The sequence below is a fragment of the Podarcis melisellensis genome, assembly GCF_964234715.1.
Source record: "Podarcis melisellensis genome assembly, chromosome: 6".
Lineage (NCBI taxonomy): Eukaryota > Metazoa > Chordata > Lepidosauria > Squamata > Lacertidae > Podarcis > Podarcis melisellensis.
In genome coordinates, this window is record NC_138538.1 from 44373241 (window position 1) to 44394554 (window position 21314).

The 21314-nt window shown below is 42.2% G+C and overlaps 1 protein-coding gene across 1 annotated transcript in view; it reads left to right on the forward strand.

Annotated features, from left to right (window-relative positions):
* The window catches only part of NUDT3 (nudix hydrolase 3), a 29272-nt gene extending 20538 nt beyond the window's left edge, over positions 1–8734 (forward strand). The window contains exon 5 of the mRNA XM_081915640.1: positions 839–8734. Within this exon, the coding sequence (XP_081771766.1) occupies positions 839–1011 (173 nt within the window). The 3' untranslated portion in view covers positions 1012–8734. The remainder of the gene's footprint in view (positions 1–838) is intronic.
* Positions 8735–21314: the final 12580 nt, after the last annotated feature.

Consider the following 21314-nt stretch of genomic DNA (forward strand, 5'->3'; position numbering starts at 1 on the left):
TCTTTGCTCCCCCCGCCTGCCTTCAAAAGCCGTCCGGGATAGCGGGAAGCGCTTCCCTGCTATCCCGGACCGCTTTTAAAATGCTGGCGGTGGGGAGCAAAACCTTTCGCCCCCCGCCGGCCTTCCTGGACCTCTTCTGAAGTCCGGGGGGGGGGGAAGGCTTTGCTCCCCACCGCCAGCATTTAAAAGAGGTCCCCGGAGATTTCCCGAAGCAAGCCCATAGGGAAAATCGTCTAGCGAAGCGACGCAAAAACCGAAAAACCCTTTCGTCTTGCGGGTTTTTCGTCTTGCGAGGCATTCGTCTTGTGGGGCACCACTGTACATCCCATTCCCTTACTTTGCTTTTGGGCTTCTCATAAGCATCTGGTTGCCACTGTGAAAACACAATGCTGGAGTAGATGGGCCATTGGCCTGAACTAGCAGACTCTTCTCGTGTTCCTCCCATACATGTGCTGATCTGCTGGTAGGAGGGAAACCGCTCAAAGGTGGGGAAAGGAGAACCTGAAGAGGGTATGAGGTTCTAGGGAGAGGCTGGTGGGATGGTTGGGAAGGCCTAGCATTCAAAATTGAGCCCACAGGCTAGAGGTTGGTCCGTGTCCTGTCCCCCCCCCCCCGGGTTGTATTGTGTGAAGTTAATTGTTACAATTGTATATTGAAGAAGTGAGCATTCAGTGAGTCATCGTATCACAGGTGCCATTGAATTACTGTGTGCTGTTGCAGTGCATTTGCAGTAGGAATAGGCATACTATATGTCTGTGGAAATTATCTATAGAAGGAACTATAAAATCATCAATTGCTTTGCTGTGTTACTAATTTCCCCCTCCCTCTATTTCTACAGGAAGGAAACGGAAATGGTTTCAGATAGATGACGCCATAAAAGTTCTGCAGTATCACAAACCTGTGCAGGCTTCATATTTTGAAACCTTGAGGCAAGGCTATTTGGCTAACAATGGCACTCCTGTTGTGACCACATCATTCTCAAAGGAGAGTGAACTGTCCGACATCAGATGACTGAAGATGGCCTTTTGAGAGAAACAGATTTTGAAAAGTAGACTGAAACTTGGATTTCCTTTTCTCCCCTCTTCTTGCCTCTTTCACATGCTTCCTCTTGTCAGACACGACATCAGCGGCAGCCTTTGGCAGAGCAAATATTTGAGTGTTGCATTCTAGTGCAAAGTGGGGTTTTCTTGCTTTTTCTTGGATATGTATTTTGTAAAACACATATTGTGCATGAAGTGCCCCTTCCCTATTAACACAGTTTTGACAACCTGAAAGTCAAGGCTACTAGCTTCACCTCTGCCTTGTCTTCTGAAATGCCCCTATGTATGTTGTCCCAGCCATAGCTAGGCCTCTTTATCCTTTCAGTTAAAGAAGGCTGAAATGTGAGCTCAGTTCTTTTAAGTCTTAGATTTTGTACAGTAAGGTGCTGTTGAGATCTGTGTGGTGGTCACTTTCTCAGCGCATGCGTGTAACCTTTTTTTAGATGGAGAAGCCTAACACTTTGATTTTGCGGGATTTTTTTTTTTTAATGAGCTGCTTCTGTAAAGGAGGGCTTCATAATCTTGTTTGCCTTTTGTTTTTTTAAAGAAACTTATTTTGTGACAGTGCTAGTGGCTGGGCCGGTTTGACTCCCTGAACCCCACTCCCTTACCCAAATTTAGAACAGTGACACTTAGAGGAGGCGGCCAAGTTACAATACCCTGCAAGGCATTCTTGGTGCTCCGTTCTTTCTACAGGTTCAGTCAATATGTTGATCATCTTAACAATGAACAGAAATGCAAGGAATTTGGTCACCACTCACTCAACAGCATACGGCCTCAGAAACTAAATGAATTCCAGCCTCAATAAATAGGAATCAGGGATTCAAAATGAGTTTAAAAACTAGTGAACTGAAGCATCGAGCCACTGATGCTTTCTGCTGGTGTGGAATTCTTTCTCTTCCTGCTGCATACTGCTGATATCTCTTCTTGTCCACATGCCTTACACCCTACTAAACTGGATGTTGTAATTTGTGCTACAACATTGGATTGTACTTTTGAGTGTCACTGCATGGTGGGACAGTTGCATTATGTCCCTGAAAAGAAGTCACAGGGAAAAGCTTCAGGTGTTCAATCTCCTTTGTAGCATTGCAGCACTTGTAAATGCACCACGGAGCATGCTCAAATGTAAACTTTATCCCTCAGTGGCAAAGGTACAACTGGCTCCCAAGCAGAAATGCTGATGTGGAGAACTGTGTCATTTAATAGGATACCTAACCTGATGCATTGGCACATGTCACATGTTTGTTTCTATTGATGTATGTTTCATGCTGTCTTGATTTGCCAACAGTGTTGTCTAGTTGGGAGATTTTGGAAAGGGTTGTGGGAGGGGGTGGGCCTGGGGAAGGTTTGGGGAGGGGCATTAGTTAATCCCTGGCTTGGGACAGGACCTAGTTGCTGTATTTGGTGACTTCTTCTTTGTCAGATTATAGCCAAGATGTGAAATTAAACCTGCAGTACTCTTATTTAATTTATCATTATCTCTTCCCATTATATACTTAACACCATAAAAAATATATGAAATAGTCATGCAGCATGAAGTAAAAGTATACTTTCTAATTTGGAAAGTTGCTGTCAAATTTGAGATACAATTCTGTTTATTTGCTTGAGTTCCCTATTTTTAGTGAATGGGATAGCATTCCATAGTGTGGGATCACAATGGCAAAAGTGAAGCCAGTGATCACTAATGCCAAAAGTTTTTACACAGGAGAAGGCTGAGAGGCATTATTCAATGAGTGGCTTAAACGTGAATGTCTAGAAAAAATCTGAAATTATGCTGCGCCACTTCGCTGCCCTTCATCTTAAAAAACAAAACAATAAAAATTTAATTCAAAGGGCTTGACTAGTGTCTTGAAGTGTACAATATAATTTCTCGTACTACGCTATATGTGGCACTTTCCAATATAGCAAACTGTTGCCTTCAGCTAAGGCGTTTTGTGTCTCATTGAATAGATTAGGCATGAAAGATTGAAAGAGAACTGAGATGCCTGTAAGGGTGACTGCAGTTTTAATATCTACAGCATGCACACTTTTATAAATAAATAAAAAACACTCTAAAATGTTTTTATAGGGCTGTTAAACTGACAGTTTAGAATAGAATATCGTTAATGATTTGCTAACAGCATTTTTTTTTTGGGGGGGGGGGTCCAGGAAAAATAAATTGTGCCAAGAAAGTAGTTTAATGTGGGATGGATTTATGCTGTTAACTGCAGTGAGTGGCTGATGTTTGCCTTCTTAACTGGAAATGGAAGATGCAGCTCCTGAGGTTCAAATAGTCTGGAATTATTCCCAGTTGTGTATTTTAACCCAGTCCTTGCTCCAGCTTATTAAGCCTCACCTTTTCACCTTCTATTAATGCACTATAGAGATAAGTCTACAGCTTTCCCAGTATCTCAGGGTATTCTGTAATTAACAATTCATGAAACTTCCTTAGCAAGATAAATGAAAATGTCACCACATCAACTCACCTTTTCAGAGCATTTCTAATTACACTGGAACATTCTGCATTGGCAAACAATGCATCTAACATAGGGTAAGTTATGGGGTGTTTAGATTCAAGCACAACAGTACTAAGAAGATAGACTGATCCTCCGTTAAGAGTTAAGAAGTCTTAATTTAGACTTCCTGCTGTGCTTTACCGTAAAAATGCAGCTTTCTTTGGTCTCTAAATCCAAAAAGCTTTTAGATTTATATACTGTATTCAGGTACTGCTGAAAAGGGAGGTGAAAATGCTTAAGAATTATTTCCTTCCAATAAGCTTTAGATTTAAATTGAGGCTGAGCATCCAACATCCTGAAGACTGCATCTGCCCCTCCACCTAACCACCTGTGCATCCCATAGACTTTGGGAACCCCAGCTTTTATTTTATATGTAAATTTCTAGTCTTTAACAGTTGCAGAGAGGAGGTTAAATCTTTGATTGCAAAAATAATTGCTGAACTTGTGCACTTGAGTCAGACAAATGCTGGTACATCATGAGCAGTGTGATAAATCTGTTGAAACATATTTACAAATAATTTGTTCTAAGTCCAGATTTAATGCCAGTGCTTAGTGTATTGTTCCTCATTTAGGTGAGGTCTATGTTGGTTTTTGCATTGAAGCAGCCCTACTTAAATCAGGGTTGTCTTGCTGCTTAAAACTAGTTTTGGCAGCAAGTTTGCAAGTAACTGCTGGGTAATCTTCATGAAGCTGAAGCACGGTAGCATTGTGAGTCAATGTACAACCTCTGCTGTTTTTCCAGTATGGAGAGAGATGGATTTTCTTTGCTGGGAGGACAAAACCAGCTTCAGGCTCTCTGCAGTTTTATCTGTCATCCTGTTGCGAAAAACGCAATAGTGATTTTCTAATGACATCCCTTCTGTGTTTCAGTGTCATAGATTAGAAAGTGTGTGATGTAGAGTAAATAGAATATGCTGGAGTGTTTTGATGTATCTAATTAATATTTTTGGGTTTAACCTTGAATTAGCTCCCATTAGATCCTCTTGGAAATAGGGGAAAAAAATCTTTGTATGAAAGTTTGACCTGAAATTACCGTCATTATTTTAGATGCAGCATAGCTCTTATTTCCCGAAAAACTTTATACTTGTTGTTAGCCATATTCTTGTAATCACACCACTCTGTCGCCAACTCTCCTTTTTTCTAAGAAGCCCTCATTTTGTTAACTAGTTTAAAATTTTGCCAATAAAGAAATGGAGTGCCATTCTATCCTAGTTAGTAGTTATACTAGAACTTACAAAACAAGAGATTGTTGAGCTGCTTGTGTTCTGGAAAAAAAAACTTAGTTAATTCTGAGGCAATTACAATTTGGCTTACCCAGCCCTCTGAATACCCAGTCTATCTTCTCAACTACCACCTACCCAGCCCCTTCCCTCTCACTTAAGCATCAGTCCCTCAGCCTGACTTGCTTTGCAAGTATGGCAGGTAGCAGCAGTGGGCTGTGGAGTTAGGCAGGGAAGAGATTTCTTCATGTCCCCTTTCTGGCCTATGGTGCACTGCACAGCCACAAATAGCTCTGGGGTACAGAGTTTTCCCAAGGGCTGCTGGAAGGGTGGAATGCTTACCTCCCTTTCTTTCCTTAAAGCTGTAGCTAGCTGCTGCCACCTATATCAACACCATAAAAAGGGCTGAAGGGAAGAGGGATGTTGGGGTGTGCATGTCTGTGGGCAGGTTCAAAAGACAGGAGTTGAGAGAAATTTGAATTAAAATTTGATCCAGAGAAGAAGTTGGGGGTTGCAATCCTTTTTGTAAATGAGCATTACACAATTTGGAGGATGAGCCTCCTAAACCTTGTTCTTCCGAGCCAAGAAGTACAAGCTCAGCAACATAACTTCTTCCAACTTGGGTGTCGTTTTTCATGAAAGTAAGATAATTGATGAAATTTGATTCAAATTCCTGCTGATTCTGAAATCAGATTCCTTAAAATGAGTTACTCTTAAGAATTAGAATTGGAGTATGTATTAGTGAAAAATTCCAGGAATCTTGTGTGGTGGTGACTGAATTCACCTGTTTTCTAACATTAAAAGTGCAACTTGCCTGAAACGGGAAAATAACAATTTAAATCAATATTGTGCATATTTCATAATGCTTTGTCTGGTTTTATTCATCTGTCAATATGGTTGTATCCAGACACCGGGCGTTGTACTCTTTTGGTGGTGGGGTGGGGGTAGCGTGTGTGCGTGAGAGAGAGAGAGATGGCAGTGTTGTGGGCCTGTTTTACACTGGAGTGGTATGTAGGTATGTATGCTTTAATCTCTGTAATAAAGAAGCTGCTTTTGAGTACTATTTGCCACTTCTCATGACAACAGATTTTATTAGAACCATTAATACATTTTTTCAGTATGATCGTTTGCTAAGAATGAATGTTGAACTCTCCATGTAGTTTGATTGGCATTTTAGTCTTTCACATGTATGTTTGGTAAATAATGCAAGTGATCATTCAACGAATCTTGTTGTAATATCACAGCTACTTGCAAAAGCAAATAACCTCCTTGAAGGGGTATACCTTTAAAAAACAAAACAAAACCCAGACACACCTCCTACCATCAAAACAGTTTCTCCATTGTAGAATTGTGGAGAAATTTCCGTACAGTTCAAGCATGGTCCTCTACTTGTAAATTTAGGCAGGTTTTCCCAAACTTGGGTCTTCTACTGTTTTTGAACTACAACTCCCATCATCCTTAGCTAGCAGGACCAGCGCTCAGGAATGATGGCAATTGTAGTCTGAAAACAGCTGGAGACTTAAATATGGGAAACTCTGATTTAGAGGATACCAGTGCTGCTTAAGGCTTGTTAACTTAATGTCTCACATGACCATCAACAGTGGGGGTTGCTTACTTTCGTTTGGCACTCTTTAAGAGGGAGGGGTAGGATCATTTATTTTGGCCTTGTTTGCTATAGTTAAATAGGAAGAGCAGCATGCTGGTGCACGTTGTTCAAAAGTTACAGTGATGCCAGTTCCCCTGCTTTGAAAAACAAGCCTGAGCTCGGCTTGTTGTGTTGTCAGAACCTGGGCTTGCAGTTTGTTTCTCCTCAAATATACCATGAGCAGTAAGTCAGGAACAAACCTTGGTTCCACTTGTGTGTTTGGGGTAATCAATCTGCAGGCACAGGCTTAGATGACATGGCAAGCCAGACTGGCTTGTTTTGTCAAGTGGGGGAGGAGCTCATTCACATTAAACCATAGGCAAATTGGGCCATTGTCTCAAATTTCTGAATGTTTGTGGATCTGTTGAAGAAAAGTTTATTTCCGAACCCTTACATCTCATGTTTTATCTATTGTCTTTAATTGCTTCATGTGATGTAGGATGTGATAAAGTACCTGAGGACTATTCTGCCAAATGTCACCCGTGTCCCCTTTGACATGGCAAGAGGTAGCCTTTTATATTCTCAGTGCTCCACAAAACTCTACTGAGCAGTATAAAAAGAGGGTTTGCACAGTCTGACAATGTTTTTCATGTTCTAATTTGTACTTGCTGGTTCCCCTTTATTTTTGTTAAATGCATAGTATGAGAGACGGCTTCTTCAATAGTGACAGACTGCAGCTGAACTTGCGGCTGAATTCTGCCAAGCACTTGTCTCATGTTTGGATATTATATTTTAGTGTGCCCTCTGAGAAATGAAACTGTCAAAATGGGCAGCTAATTTGAGTATAGCAGGGTGCTGCTATTTTGGGACATGAAGTTCAATAACATATATGTCAAATGGCCCCAAGATGAACTCTTGCCCCATCCTTAATGTTACTGTCCTCAGCGAGGCACATCGGTTAGGAGGCCATTGAGCTCTATGGACCATGTGATGTGTGAATAGAAAGAAATGAAATTGAACCTTTAACGGAAGATTTTTTAAATCATTGTTAATAATTGGAATTCTCCTATCATTAAATTAAAATAAAGGAATGAATAACTCCTTTGCTGGAGGTGAGGAAAGTAAACAACTTATCTGCTCTGTTTTTGTGCCTGCAAATGTGCATGGCTGCCCAACTGCTCAAGTTTGAGATAGGAATAGCTTCTGTTTTCAGCATAGATTTCAGGAGGCTAGGATTCTACTCCTAGTCCCAGATTTACATTAATTGTGATACTGGGTAGTTCACAACTATGGGCAGGATCCATAGTTACATTATCAAGGATATGCATTGTATGCAGAAAGTCCCAGATATAATAGAGACATCTAGTTAAAGGAACTCAAGCCGTGAGACCTCTACTTGAGATCTGTTGCCAGAATAGAAAATACTGGGCTAGATGAACCAGTGGTCTGACTCTGTATAATGTATATTCCTATTTGCTCTAACTCAAAATTTCATATGTATACGTAGCTATCTATGAAGTTTGTTCAGTTGATAAAAAGTTGCTAAGTGGGGATTTTTTTTAGCACATATGTTTGTAAGTACAAGTATTATATTACAAAAACAAGAGCACTTTCTAGTTTAACACTGGAAGGAATATGGCTTAATACCATCTTTTGTAATAATTTGTGAACACACAAATGCACTTGTTTCCTCTTAAATTACAATTCCTTTTATATGCTCAGCCTCTCTAACCTCCTTCCCCAATTCAGTGTAAAGGGCAATGCGTATACAATGCATTTATTGGAAATTATAGCAAATAATTCATTAAAAAAACTAGTGTAATATTTACTGGCTGCTAAGGTAATCTTAATTGATCCCTTGAGACCATGGCCCATTTTAATGACCATTGTTGAGGTTGAATAAAGGCTCTGACTGCTGCTGCTTCAAGCAATGCAATGATTGTTTGTCAAAAATATTTCAGGTTCCTAGCCTGGAGACTGTGGGACCATAGATTTCATTGCTACTATCAGTGGTGAAAAAAATACTAAAATGTGGGCTGAAATTGGTATGTAGTTAAGTTTTGTAGAGGGATTTCCTCTATTACATGCTAATGTATATTACACAGTGTCGTGTATTTAATGTCACAAACAGTGCACAACAAACACAGTATCAGAGTTAACTCGGAATCTTTAAAGATGGAGAATTTTTAAGATTTTAAAATTAAAAATGAAGATATTAATGAAAATGCATAATGAATCCTACTGTCATAAGCATTGCCTAAATGCCTAGGATCTGTAACCTGTTTTGTTTTTATTTACCACATAATCTCTAAAAGACCATGCACTTCTCTTAAGTGCCCAGCACAGAATGGGAAATGGCATCTGGAATATTTAATAAAATCTTCCCCATCCCTTTCTGTTCTGCAGCTCTTTCTTATTAGAGGTAAATCCTTTTGGGTATTCAGTGTCAATTATAATTTGGGAAATAAGTTGATTCTCAACGAAGGTGGTTCAAGAATGATAGCTTTTAATACAAATGCGGTATACAATTGGTGGTTAGAGTGTGGCAAAAGAAGGTTTGTGCCTTTCACGTAGCACATTTAGGACCTTTAAGAGTTGGTCAGTGCTGATCCCAACCACATTTCAACCTGTGCATGACACTCACACAAGTACTGTAGACTGGGAACTGTACAGCTGCTTCCCCCTGGTTTACAAAAGAACATATTTTTGCTGGGATAAGGAAATTTGTCTTGATGCTTTTGCTACACTAAAGACAACAGCAACATGGTTAGATGGTGGTACTGGCACTGGAGCTGAATTGCTCCAAGTGTTAAAATGTTTAAAAGGTCACAAAATGGTGCAGCAAGAGGAAACATCTCACTCGTTCCATCACAGGTCATTCCCAGAAGGTGCTTGTAACACTTGTGAATCCATGACTAACAGTGCTCTTTCTCAGGGAAGAATTGCATGTATCCAAAATATTGTAATGTGCCGATTGAGAAATGAAAAATCCCTTTACAGAAACAACATCTTGAGAAAAGGCATGAGAGTTGGGTATGGCAATACAGTTGATTGCACAGAGAGGCCTTTCGTGGTCCCATGCCAATCAAGGTGGAGGGTGACACCAGAGTCAAAAGTGGGTAGAGCAATGGATGGGACTCTAAACTTGTACCATAAGCTACATTGCAGTCATGCACAGAAGTCAGATTTCTATACACACACACACACACACACACACACACACAAACCTAAGCGGGCAAACGTCACATTTCAAAAACACATTCCAGCCAGGCAAAGTACTTGAGGGCATGGAGCTGGGATGGTGGGAAGTGTGGCATGGGCAGAGGTTTCCCTATCTCTGATCTGTGTGTAGGAAAGCCATCACTTCATTTGGTGCCTTAAAACTGCACTGCATTAGTGCTTTCAACAGTTAGAATTTGTACCGATAGAACCTCGAGAGTTTTGGGTTTAGTTCTTTGTGGTTGTACCTCAATCACTCACAGTGCTTTGTGCTATCTTAAGGACATTTCACTTCATGGAAGTAACTCCCATGAATTCATTGGGGCACTTCCAAGTAAGTGATCATAGTTTGTGGTGTGTGCATGCACTTGCTGTAAGACTTGGCTTGGAGTTGTATGTACCTTTTCCACTGTCCATATGGCCATGAGTTATATTTGGCTCTGGCTCCCAGGGGTGTGTGTATACATGCATGCTTCTGATGAAATCGATGTGTGCCGCTGCTGCTGCTTCAAACATTGCAGTGTGTGTAGCACTTCGTAATATCTGAAGCAGTTCTTGCTCAATTCATTACCTTGTGTGCTGTGCTTGAAAAAATGGTCTCCAAGCTCAAACAAAAGAAGAGTTCGAGAGAAAGGTTAAGGACAAAGGCAAATACAATATGAGGGGAAGCAACTGCACATTGTCAGTGGTTCCTGCTTGAGACACACAAATAATTTACATGTGTAGGACTAGCGCACTGCATTAATGTTGGAATCATGCCTGCCCTGAGGGATATATTGGCTTCAGTATTAGCATTCCAATGATTGGTTTTCAGTAATGGAGATAGGAGTGCCTGGTAAATACCAATGCATATCAGAATAGGAACATGTTAGATGATACTGCTAATACACCACAGTTAGCCTTGGGCTGCATGGGACCCACAGCAGTTTTATTTTTAGCCATCCTGGTTAATAATAATTGATAGGTCTCTTTCCCATTAATTACTTCTCTCCATCAGTTAGGAGGGGCTGAAACTTGGGACATACAAACTGTGTGTATGTGTGAACTGGGAGAGGTTTTCAAAAAGTCAAAATCCTCTTGGTGATGCCGGTCCTATTTGAAAGCCAGGTTTTTCGGAGGCAGCACCTTAATAGAACTCTCCCTGTAGGCAAGTGCAAGTATTTTTGGTGCCAGCAGAGGGCTGACACCTAGTACATAAGCTTTCCAGGGAGCATTCCTTGAAATTGATTGCCTTTATTTTTAGCTGTGATTAAATGGGAGGGAAAACCTCAGCTGTAGTTTTCTTCTATATGATGATAAATTGTTATCTCATCCTCCTAGACTTGTTGGGTACTTGGCTGCAGTCCTCACCACCTCTGACTATTGGCCATGCTGACTCGGACTGCTGGCAGCTGGGGGCCAACATCTGCAAAGCCACAAGTCATCCCTCCTCCCTCCCAGCCTTAACGATGGACATCTTCCCTGCTTTTCTTTAAGGGTGCATTTCCTCTGCAAACCTTCCTCTCCCTGTCCCCCTTTGCAGGTCTATTGACACGCCTTCGGTTGCCCCTTCATGCCATATGCCTTAGGAATGGGGGCAGTCCCCAATCAGGGCATACGCCCTCTAGGGAGCCTTTTCAGGATCACCAGCAAGGGATGCCTGGCATGTTCCTCCAAACTTGGCTTCGGCTTCCAGCTGGAGAGCAAAGCTGGGGGAGGCCATTGAGAGGACCGGTGTGGGGAGGAGTTCCTTTGGAGAGAATAGTTAACTGCAAGCTGTGGAACCAGAGTGGGGCGCACCAAGGGAGATCCGATTCCACTTAGGAGGTTGGCAAACTGCGTATATGGGCCGGGCGGGCTGAATAATACCTTTTCAGACAGAGCTGCAGCTTTTGTGCCAAGACTTGTTGGCTCTTGCCTACTTTGTTGCCTGGATGGAGAGCAGAGGCTCTCTGCTGCCCAAACACTGGAGTTGAGAATTGGGTAGAGACTGCAGTGCTGGATTTACGTATAAGCTAAACAAGCTATAGCTTAGGGCCCCACTCTCTTGGGGACCCCCAAAAAATTTAAAGGGAAAAAACCTGGATGTACATTTCCAAAATATAAGTTCAACAATTACTTTGATAAAATACATATTTTGTTAAGTGCAAATGGCTTTAGATACCTGTTTGGTCCATAAATTATCATATAGCATATATTTAACACAAACAACAGTGACAATTTGTTGTTGACAAAGGACAGCTGGGAATATAAAGGGTCCCATTGCCTTCAGTAGCTTAGGGCCTCATCAAACCTAAATCCAGTCCTGGTAGAGAGGCTGCTTACAACTTTAAAGCTGGGCACAGTGGATCTGGTTTTGATCTGAGCGACGGTGCTACAGGGTGGTTAGTCTTTCCCTTGTGTTTTCTGTTTCCTCGTCTGCGAAGCTATTAGTTACCCCACTGCACTGGGGCAGGGAGGGGGAGGAGAGAGGAAAGAAAAAGATGCAAGCAGCAATGCCAAGCAGCTGTCAGGGCCACCATTGTTGGGGTTTGTGTGTCTGTCTGTCCAGCCTGCTAATGTATCACCACGTGTACGTTTATGTGTCCGACAACACCGCAACGTAGAGAAATGATCAAACCTTGCATCACTTCCATGAGGTCTTTGCAGTTTACAGCCTGACTTCTCAGTCAAACGATTAATGGATCTGTGCCCCAAGGTAATTTTCAGTTGTTTTTTTTAAATGATATTTATTAGAATTTCAAGTAAAACAAAAAAAGAAAAGAAAAAGAAAAAAAGAAAAATTCAACATTTGCAATCCATATTTTCAATACCTTTTTTCCACAACTTCCCCTCGCCTCCCCTTCTTCTATTCCATGTCCAAAAATTTGTTCAACAAGTTCTTATCCCTAAATTTTTAACCTTAGTTTGTTGTTATATTAAATTCAATTTATATATCAACTTTTAGCTTATATGCATCAATCATTATACTTAAAGACTTTTTCTAAGATCGACCCAGTTTCCCTTCCACGAATTCCCCATTTTAATACTAGTAACAACACAAAAAGAAAGAGAGATAGAAAAAATCAGAATATTTTTGTACACCCTTTGGATTTCCAAACCCCACCCTCCCTTCCCCGGTTTCGATCCCCGAACCATTGTCCATTAGTCCATCTATTATCAGCCTGGCAACCTCATGTCTGAGGCCCTTAAATCTCTCTCAGTCCCTCTCTGCCGGTTTCTTTGAAAGTCCTTTATGTTAAACACCAAGTCTCGGAGGGGCACTATCCCTATAATGTCCATGTTCCTTCCAGCCAGACCTCCATATTTAAAGGTGGAGCTCAAGTCTTGTTTCTCAATCCTTTTAAGTCCAAATAGTTTAGGCGGGTTTCCCCACGTATCCAGCACATACACACATATAAATCAAGCGAGGTGGAGGAGGAGAGTGGGCGGGAAACTACTGTAATTTCTACATTGATCATTGCTACTTTGCAGTGGAACGGGATTACTTCAGGTAGCTCAGCCAAAGATGTTTGCACAGCAACCCCTTTCTCCAGAATTCTCTCTCTCTTCCTCAAAAGACTCTGTGCTGATGTGGGTAGTCCTCTGCACCAGGTTTTCAGGGGCTGTGGCTATTTCCTTAGTGTATCACATTTGTACTAGTGTTAAATATATCATGCAACTAGGGCACCCCACTAAATGACCCTTGGGGTCCCTTCCAACTCTATAATTCACTTATATGTGAACCAGCCTTAGCCACGTGGATCATGGGTAGGGAACCTCAGGCCCAGAGTCCAAATGCAGCCCTCCAAGCTTCCTCTAGGTCACATAACTCACCCACCCTGCTCCATATTCCTAGGTGCTTTTGCCTGACTGGAATGCAACCTTGAACTGTGACAATGCCTCAGGCTTGCCCGAATGGAGAGATTTGTGTTTTGGGGAGGGGATTGTGACAAACAAGCAAAAAACTAAAATGGAATGGAACGGAAAGGAGGGGGAGATGAGGAGGTCATGACTCAAATGTTGTCTACTTTATTAATGTAGAATTAATAGAATCAGAGAACTGAAGAGTTGGAAAGAGGATCATCTAGTATAACCCTCTGCTATCACCAGCTGAGGTGGGGTGTTCTCCGCCGCCGGGTGTGAGGCGCCTCACAGCCAGAGAGGGTGGGCGGCAGCATTGCCACCGACTCTCCTGCTCTCCTACCCTGGGTCATGCCTGTTTGTGCCCCCTCTCAAAATTGCGGTGCCACGGCACCCCCCACGCTACACCTCTGCCTGCAATGCAGGAATCTCAGCTAGATCATACAAGACAGGTGGCCATCCAAGCTTTGCTTAAAAACCTCCAATGAAGGAGAGTCCACCAAGTTATGAGGGAGTCCGTTCCACTGTCTTAACAGCTTCCTGTCAGAAAGTTCTTCCTGGTGTTTAGTCAGAATCTCCTTCCTTATCACTTGAAACCATTGGTTTGGGTCCTACTTTCCAGAGCAGGAGAAAACAAGCTTGCTGCATCTTCCATGTGACAATCCATTTGTGTCTGTTGCCCCACTCATAATTGGCACTGACTCTGTAAACCAGTGGAATGATGTGTCTTCTGGAAAGTTGCCCATAAAGAAATAAGGCCCTTGAGCTTAATTTTTTTTTCTCTACCCCTGTTTGTAGACAAAGGATCTCTACACAAATTTGCTGGGACACACAGCAGGACCTCCTCCAATTGAGTCAATACGCTTCTGAATAGCAATTGCTGGGAATCACAGCTGGGCAGTGTGCTGTGTGCGCAGGTCCTGCTTGTGTTGCTTCTCACAGGTATCTGGTTGGTCATTCTAAAAACAATGCTGCACTAGATGGGCCACTCGCCTGATCCAGCTGACTTTTTTATGTTCTTTTGACCAGCATGTTCAAACAGAAGGAGATGGTTCTTCGTGCATGGTGGTCCTAAACCGTTTAATGAATGCAAGTAATCTGTGACTGAGCAAGCAGGATCCATGGTTGCCAAGTTAGCAAGAACAAGCCCTATGCGTGTTAATTCCACACTTGACAAATTTTGACTTTCAGCCGCCAAGGAATCTCTCAGGCTCTTTCACAAGGCAGAGAACTTCCAAAAGTCCTTTGCTGTGCTGTAGCCTAGAAATCATTAGGGGGTTCACAAATTCACTGGATTTCAGCAAAACTGTTGACTGATTTTACAAACAACAACAGCAACACTTTGTTTTCTGCTTTTATAAATGGAAAAATCTCTGTGCATTCTGTAAGTTTGGGCTTGAAGGACAAATGATAAATTTGGGATGATTTCTTTGGTGAATTGCCAATGGCTGCAGAAAAGTGAAGTCATTCTTTTGGCAGCAGAACCCTATTTGGGTATCCAAAGTGCTTCTGTCCTCTTGCTACATCTACCGTATATTGTCCTGTTGCCATGTACTAGCAATAAAGGCACAGTACTGTAAAATGCTTGTTTTTCCTGAGGATTTCTAAGGAGTTGTATAGAAAACACTGAAGGAAAGAAAACACTATGAGGAAATGTTAGATCTGTGCTAAAAGCATTAGCTGTATGCTCTGAAACCACTGCCAATGGATTTTTATTCTCCAACGCCATTGAGGTCACTGAAAAGATTAGATCTGTTTCCAGTTCCCATGAATGCCTGTTGGAGGTGAGGAATCAACCCTGGTAAACAAAAAGCCAGTGACTGGGCTAGCACAAATTAGCCTGTGATGTTATATAAACAAGAGGCAGCTCATTTGCCTCCAAAGAAACCATGAGGTATGTTGGGAAGTATTTCCCCCATGCTGCTCTTTTGGACTATGAACACCAGATGATGTAGCTTCTATCCATGGACATAGGGGGCTGATTATGAACTTCCTGGTTGAATAACAGCAGCCAGAGTCTTGCCAGCCCATAGAATTAACTTATTTTAAAACTGGAAAAGCAAGATGTGTTTCCATTTCAGTTTTGCCCTAGGGGTTGTATACTTCCCTTGTTTCCCTCCTCTTTCAATTCTTCCTGTCAAGTACTAATTGCATTTACAATGTCAATTCTTATTATGATTCAATAGTTTTAACATTCTCCCACAGGAGCTGACAGCCTCCGCAACACGCTGCTGATTGGTGAGCTCACTTGATCCCTCAGCTTGGGCAAGGGAGAAACTTCAGTAGGTCTTTAGGGTGTGGGGAGAAAGCCTTTTATCACATTAACCTGGTTGGCAACTGTGCCTGAGATAAGCCACTGAAGTTATTCAAGGTGAATGCAGTTGGTGCTCAAGGTACTGAATGCTGCAACTGGCTAGAAATGTTAGCCAAGGACAGAATCTGCAGCCTTGTAATGAGCTTAGACTTATGTTTTTGCTGATAATACTTTGATATGGCAGCGATAATAACACTGCAAGCTGTACTTGTGGCAAAGTAGTTGCAGCAGTGTTTGGGTAATGAGAGACACAACTTTTGGGGCTGTTTCTCAGCTCTGTCCAAATGCTGCAACGCTGCAGCTTTGCATTCATAACGCTTTGATATGGTGATAGTAATTACGCTGTAAGATGTACTTGTGGCAATGCAGCTGCAGCAAGCTGGGTTATGACAAAGATCACCACAGAAGAAGTGTAATGGTCTTGGGCCGTTTCTCATCTCTGTTCCTCTGCTGCAATTCTGCAGCTTCATCATACCTCCCTGGGCTCTGCTCTATTCTCTCCAGTAAGGGAATTGCTGCTCCATTTCCTCTTTTCATTCTGTTGACACAACATGGGTTTAGTGCCTATGAATGTCACTTCTATGTTTATCAGGCAAGTAGCCATCATGACCATGTTGAGCAAAGGTGAAGTGGGTTGTTAGAGAAAGAGAGAATGTTGTGGCAATGATTTTTAGGTGTTTAGTGCCATCAGTTTTAAAATGCTGTGCTACAACCTTTTGAAACCCCGGAAGATTCTTTAAGAATTTGCTTGCACAGCTCCTGCCTGCCTTTTTTGTTTTTTTTCGTTGGCAGCACTAGGACACTTGACTGTTCAGGGAAGTTTAATGGATGGTATTCACCTAAGCTTTACTCAGTTTAGACTATCAAAATTAATGGACCTTAGTCATGTTCATTAATTTCAGTGGGTCTACTCTGAACAAAACTGAATACTACCCAACGCTCCTAAGTAAGCTGCAGTCTTTGGAGGAATGCTGAGCTATGTAACGTTGGTTGTAAGCTATTGAGCTAATGGATCAGTTGAGATCATAAGTACTTGCTTTGGCACCATCTATCTGTGGTCTCATTTATCATGTTTTAGGTGTTGTGAAACAGGATGAAGCCCAGGCCAAACCCTACTCCCCTGAGGCTCCGAGGGTGGAGGAACTACCAAGAGGACCTCCTCAGCACTCAAGAGAGTCTGTAGGAAATGATATGCTCTTTCAAATATTGGGGGCCTGAGTCATTTAGGGCTTTAACAACTAATGTGAGCACCTTGAATTGGGCTCGGAAACAAATTGACAACCAGTGCAGCTGTTTTAAAACAGGGGTTATAAACAGAACCCTAGCCAGTAATCTAGGTGCTGCATTTTGGACCAGCTGAAGTTTCCAAGTCATCTTCAAGGGCAGCCCTACATAGAGAGCCTTGCAATAATCCAATCTAGAAGTTACTGGGGCACGGAATGCAATGGCCAAGCTAGTTCTGTCCAAAAGAGGTTGCAGCTGGGGAATCAGCTAGAGTTGAAAAAAGGCACTCCTAGCCACCGAGGGCACCCGAGCCTCCAGTGAAGTGTTGAATCCAAGGGCACTCCCAAACTGTGAACCTGCTCCTTCCAGGGCGGTGTAACCCCTGTTCAGGGCAGGCTGTCTCCTGGATGTGAGAACCTGAGACACATAGCACCTCTGTCTTTCACTCATTGGTGCTTTTGTATTTTCACTTTACTACTGATGTATTGCAGGAACAACCACTAGGAGTACTTTTATCATTGTGACAGCTGTACTCAAAATAATAGTACCTCTGGAAAATCAAGCACTTGTAGAACATTGAAACATGTGGTCCAGTCCCTATGAGACTGTACATTTCTCATATATGTAGGTGGATAACTGCTTGTTTGAAAGTGCTCTTAGCACCTCAAAGTTACCACATACACATAAATGCTATGCACCTGAGAGAAGGTTACAGATGCTCCCCCTACTGTATACTTTGGGTGGTATATATAACATTTAACTAGCATTTCATTCTAAGCCTTTGCGGAAAGAAAATTGTAGGCAGTTGCAAGCTGTAAACAATTTTTGGCATTTTAGAAAGAAGCAACTTCCGAGTGTGTCCTCCTAAAACAGTATTCTGTACTCCTTTACTCGCTATAATAGAATGTGAGACACGATAATCGGCGTGGAAAGGGGGAATAACACCATATGGCTGAATCAGAAGCAAAGTAGTTACCATGGTAGTAGAAGCACACATAACCATTCCAGGAAGGAGAAATATTATGCAATCATATAATTAGAAAAAGTGGTTGGATTTAAAAAAGGTGCATATATGCAGAAAACTCAAGCATTAAATCCTATTATATAAACTTGCTTCATTGTTATAACAGAAAATTACCCATAACTTTTCATTTTTTAACTCCCTTATGACTGAGAAATTATTTATCTTATTTTTATTTGTTTACTTTTATATAAAAGGGCATCTACTATATGTATCATCCTGCTAGTGATATTTGAGGTGGAAGAAGAAGAAATAAACTATGTTGTTTTTATTGTAAACGGAAATAATATTTATGGCCATATGGCTAAAGATGTACTGTACTTTAGAATTGCCTTGTATGGTATGCATTTACCCTGTTCTTAGAAACAGACTTGTGGTTTCAAAGCTTGCTTGTTATCCTACCTTTTCTTTTCTCCTAGGGCCCCCTTTCCCCCTCCTAAGTCCCAAAATTAAGACAGACGAACCCAGTGCTCTGTGCTACATTTGAATGGGTGAAGAAGGGTAGCTCCAAGTATGATCCATTTTTATCATTCTTGAAAAAACATTAATATTTTAATTGGGTTCTTCATTTTATCCAGCACATTGTAAACTGCACATCATGGCAATAAAGATCAAATTCCATTACACCAGTAAAATACAAATGAAAAACTTCAAAAACCAGAAATAACACTATCTGTGGTACACTGCATACCAAGAGGGCAGATGACTGACAACCAACTGGAACATGGTGACTATTCCATATTTAGTGTTGCAGCAGTATGCTAAAATGTGCTTTTGTGTATGGAGACACTTATAAATGTTCAAATGTTTCCTCGCTATAAATTCACTGGGTTGTCTAAGCAAACCAGTCTCTGCATATATATTATTTGGAAGAAACTGATTTTCTGGATCCATTTCAATCGGGGTTTAGGCTTGGTTTTGGCACAGAAACTGCTTTGGTCGCCCTGTATGATGACCTCTTTAGAGAGAGAAATAAGGGAAACATGTCCCTGTTAATTCTTCTCGACCTCTAAGTGGCTTTCAATACCATAGACCATGGTATCCTTCTGGAACGACCCTCCAAACTAGGGGCGGGTGGCACCGCTTTGCGGTGGTTCCAGTCCTACTTGGATGGTCGTTCCCAGAGGGTGCTGCTTGGGAAATGCTTTTCAGCCCCATGGAACCTTCAATGTGGGGTTCCTCAGGGCTCAATCCTATCCCCCATGTTGTTTAGCATCTACACGAAACCACTGAGTGGGGTTATCCGGAGGTTTGGAGTACATTGTCAGCAGTATGCTGATGACACTCAGCTCTATTTCTCCTTTACATCTGCAGGTGAGGCAGTGGAAGTGCTGGACCAGTGTCTTGCCTCAGTAATAGACTGGCTGAGAGCCAACAAACTGAAACTCAATCCAGATAAGACTGAGGCACTGTTAGTGGGTAGTTCCCTAGATCAGATGGGTGGGAGATTGCCTGCTCTTGATGGGGTTACATTTCCTTTGAAGAAACAAGAGTCACAGCTTGGGGGCATTCCTGGATCCTTTGCTGTTGCTTGAGGCTCAGGTGGCCTGGAGTGCCTTCCATCAGCTTTGGCTGGTGGCCTAGCTACGCCCTCATCTGGACAGGGATAGCGTAACTACTATTGTCTATGATCTGGTAACCTCAAGGTTAGATTACTGCAATGTGTTATACGTAAGGCTGCCTCTGTAGATGGTTTGGAAACTTCAGCTAGTGCAGAATTCAGCAGTCAGGTTGCTCACTGGAGCAAGACAGTTTGAGCATATTACACCAATCGTAGTCGGACTGCACTGGCTACCAATTAGTTTCTGGGCTCAATTCAAAGTTCAGGTTTTGACCTATAAAGCCTTAAACGGCCCAGGACCGCAATACTTCAAGGACTACCTCTTTCCATATGAACCTACCTGGACCCTGAGATCATTTTCTGAAGCCCTCCTTTGTGTGCCTCCTCCTTGAGAGGTCCGGAGGATGGCAACACGAGAATGGCTCTTCTCTGCAGTGGCTCCTTGTCTGGAATGCTTTCCCCAGAGAAGGTCTCCTGGCACCTTCATTATACACCTTTAGGCCCCAGGCATTCCTTCTTAACCAGGCCTTTGGTTGATTTGATTGACATCCTATGCCCTTTTAAAATGTAGGGTTTTTGGGGGGTGCTTATTGAGTTGTTTTTATTTTGATGATATATTTGGTGGTTTTATATTTTAATTTTGTTTTGTGAACTGCCCTGAGACCTCCAGGTATAGGGTGGTATATAAATTCAATAAATTAATAACAACAATAAATAATAATAATAATAATAATAATAATAATAATAATAATACATTATTTGACTTACCTGCCCTTCAGCATAAGGTCTCAGGCTGGGTTACAACAAATATAAAAATACAATATTAAAAGCCGGTGCAGCAATTTACATTCAGGAGGACAGGGTGCATCCTAATTATAATTTATATCTCAGAGTCGCTTCTTCAGCCTCCAAGGAAAGCTATACAATGAAGGTGCCAGATACACCTCTTTCAAGAAGGAATCCTGCCCTCTCCTGGCCACAGCTCTTTCAGTATATTTCAGTATATTTTCAATATAATGCATAGGAGGCGTGCTGAATATGACTTGAGACTTGCACCCTCTTGTGCCAGGGGGACATATTTCCTTTTTATAATCTGAAAATCTCCCTGTCCTTACGCTGTAGTCCTCTTACTCACTTACCTGGGAGTCTGCCTCACGGAACTCAAGGGGACTTCTGAGTAGAAACGCACAGCTGTGCGCCATTAATTCATTCTTTATTATTATTATTTTTTTAAAGACCATACTCTGTACAGCATACCCTGGCAGGTGAGGCTGAAAGGTCACCTGGCCTCTGTCTCCGCCGCATTTCTCTGCGCGCGCATTCCTCGCCTCCGGCTTCCTCGGAAGACAGGGCTGGGGGCGGGACGAGGGGCTCGCGACTGCTCCTCTCCTCCGCCTCCCCTTTGTTGTACCGCGTATCCGTGTTGGCGTGGGGATGCGCGCGTGCGCGAAACGAATTAAGCGCCAGCTGCGCGAGAGAGGGGGCAACAGGGGGGCGTGTCGTCCCTTCCTAACCCCCCCCCCAAGAAACAACGTATTTTGTCTCCCGAACCATTGTTTTCCTGCTCCAATCTTCAGTCCTAGAATACGAGGAGGCGGAGACCACCGGCCTTTCCCCTTTCCCCACCTGCCTGGGACTCACCTTGGCAGATACGTTTTCTTTGGTTCTTCACTTTTATACGTAAAGCAACGACAAGTATGCATTTTAAATATAACCCTTTTTTTCAGAGCCCCCTCTAAAAAAAATGCGTGCCTTCGCCCCTGTCCCACGCATTCACAGAGGCAGCCACCAACGATGCATAATTTCTAAAAAG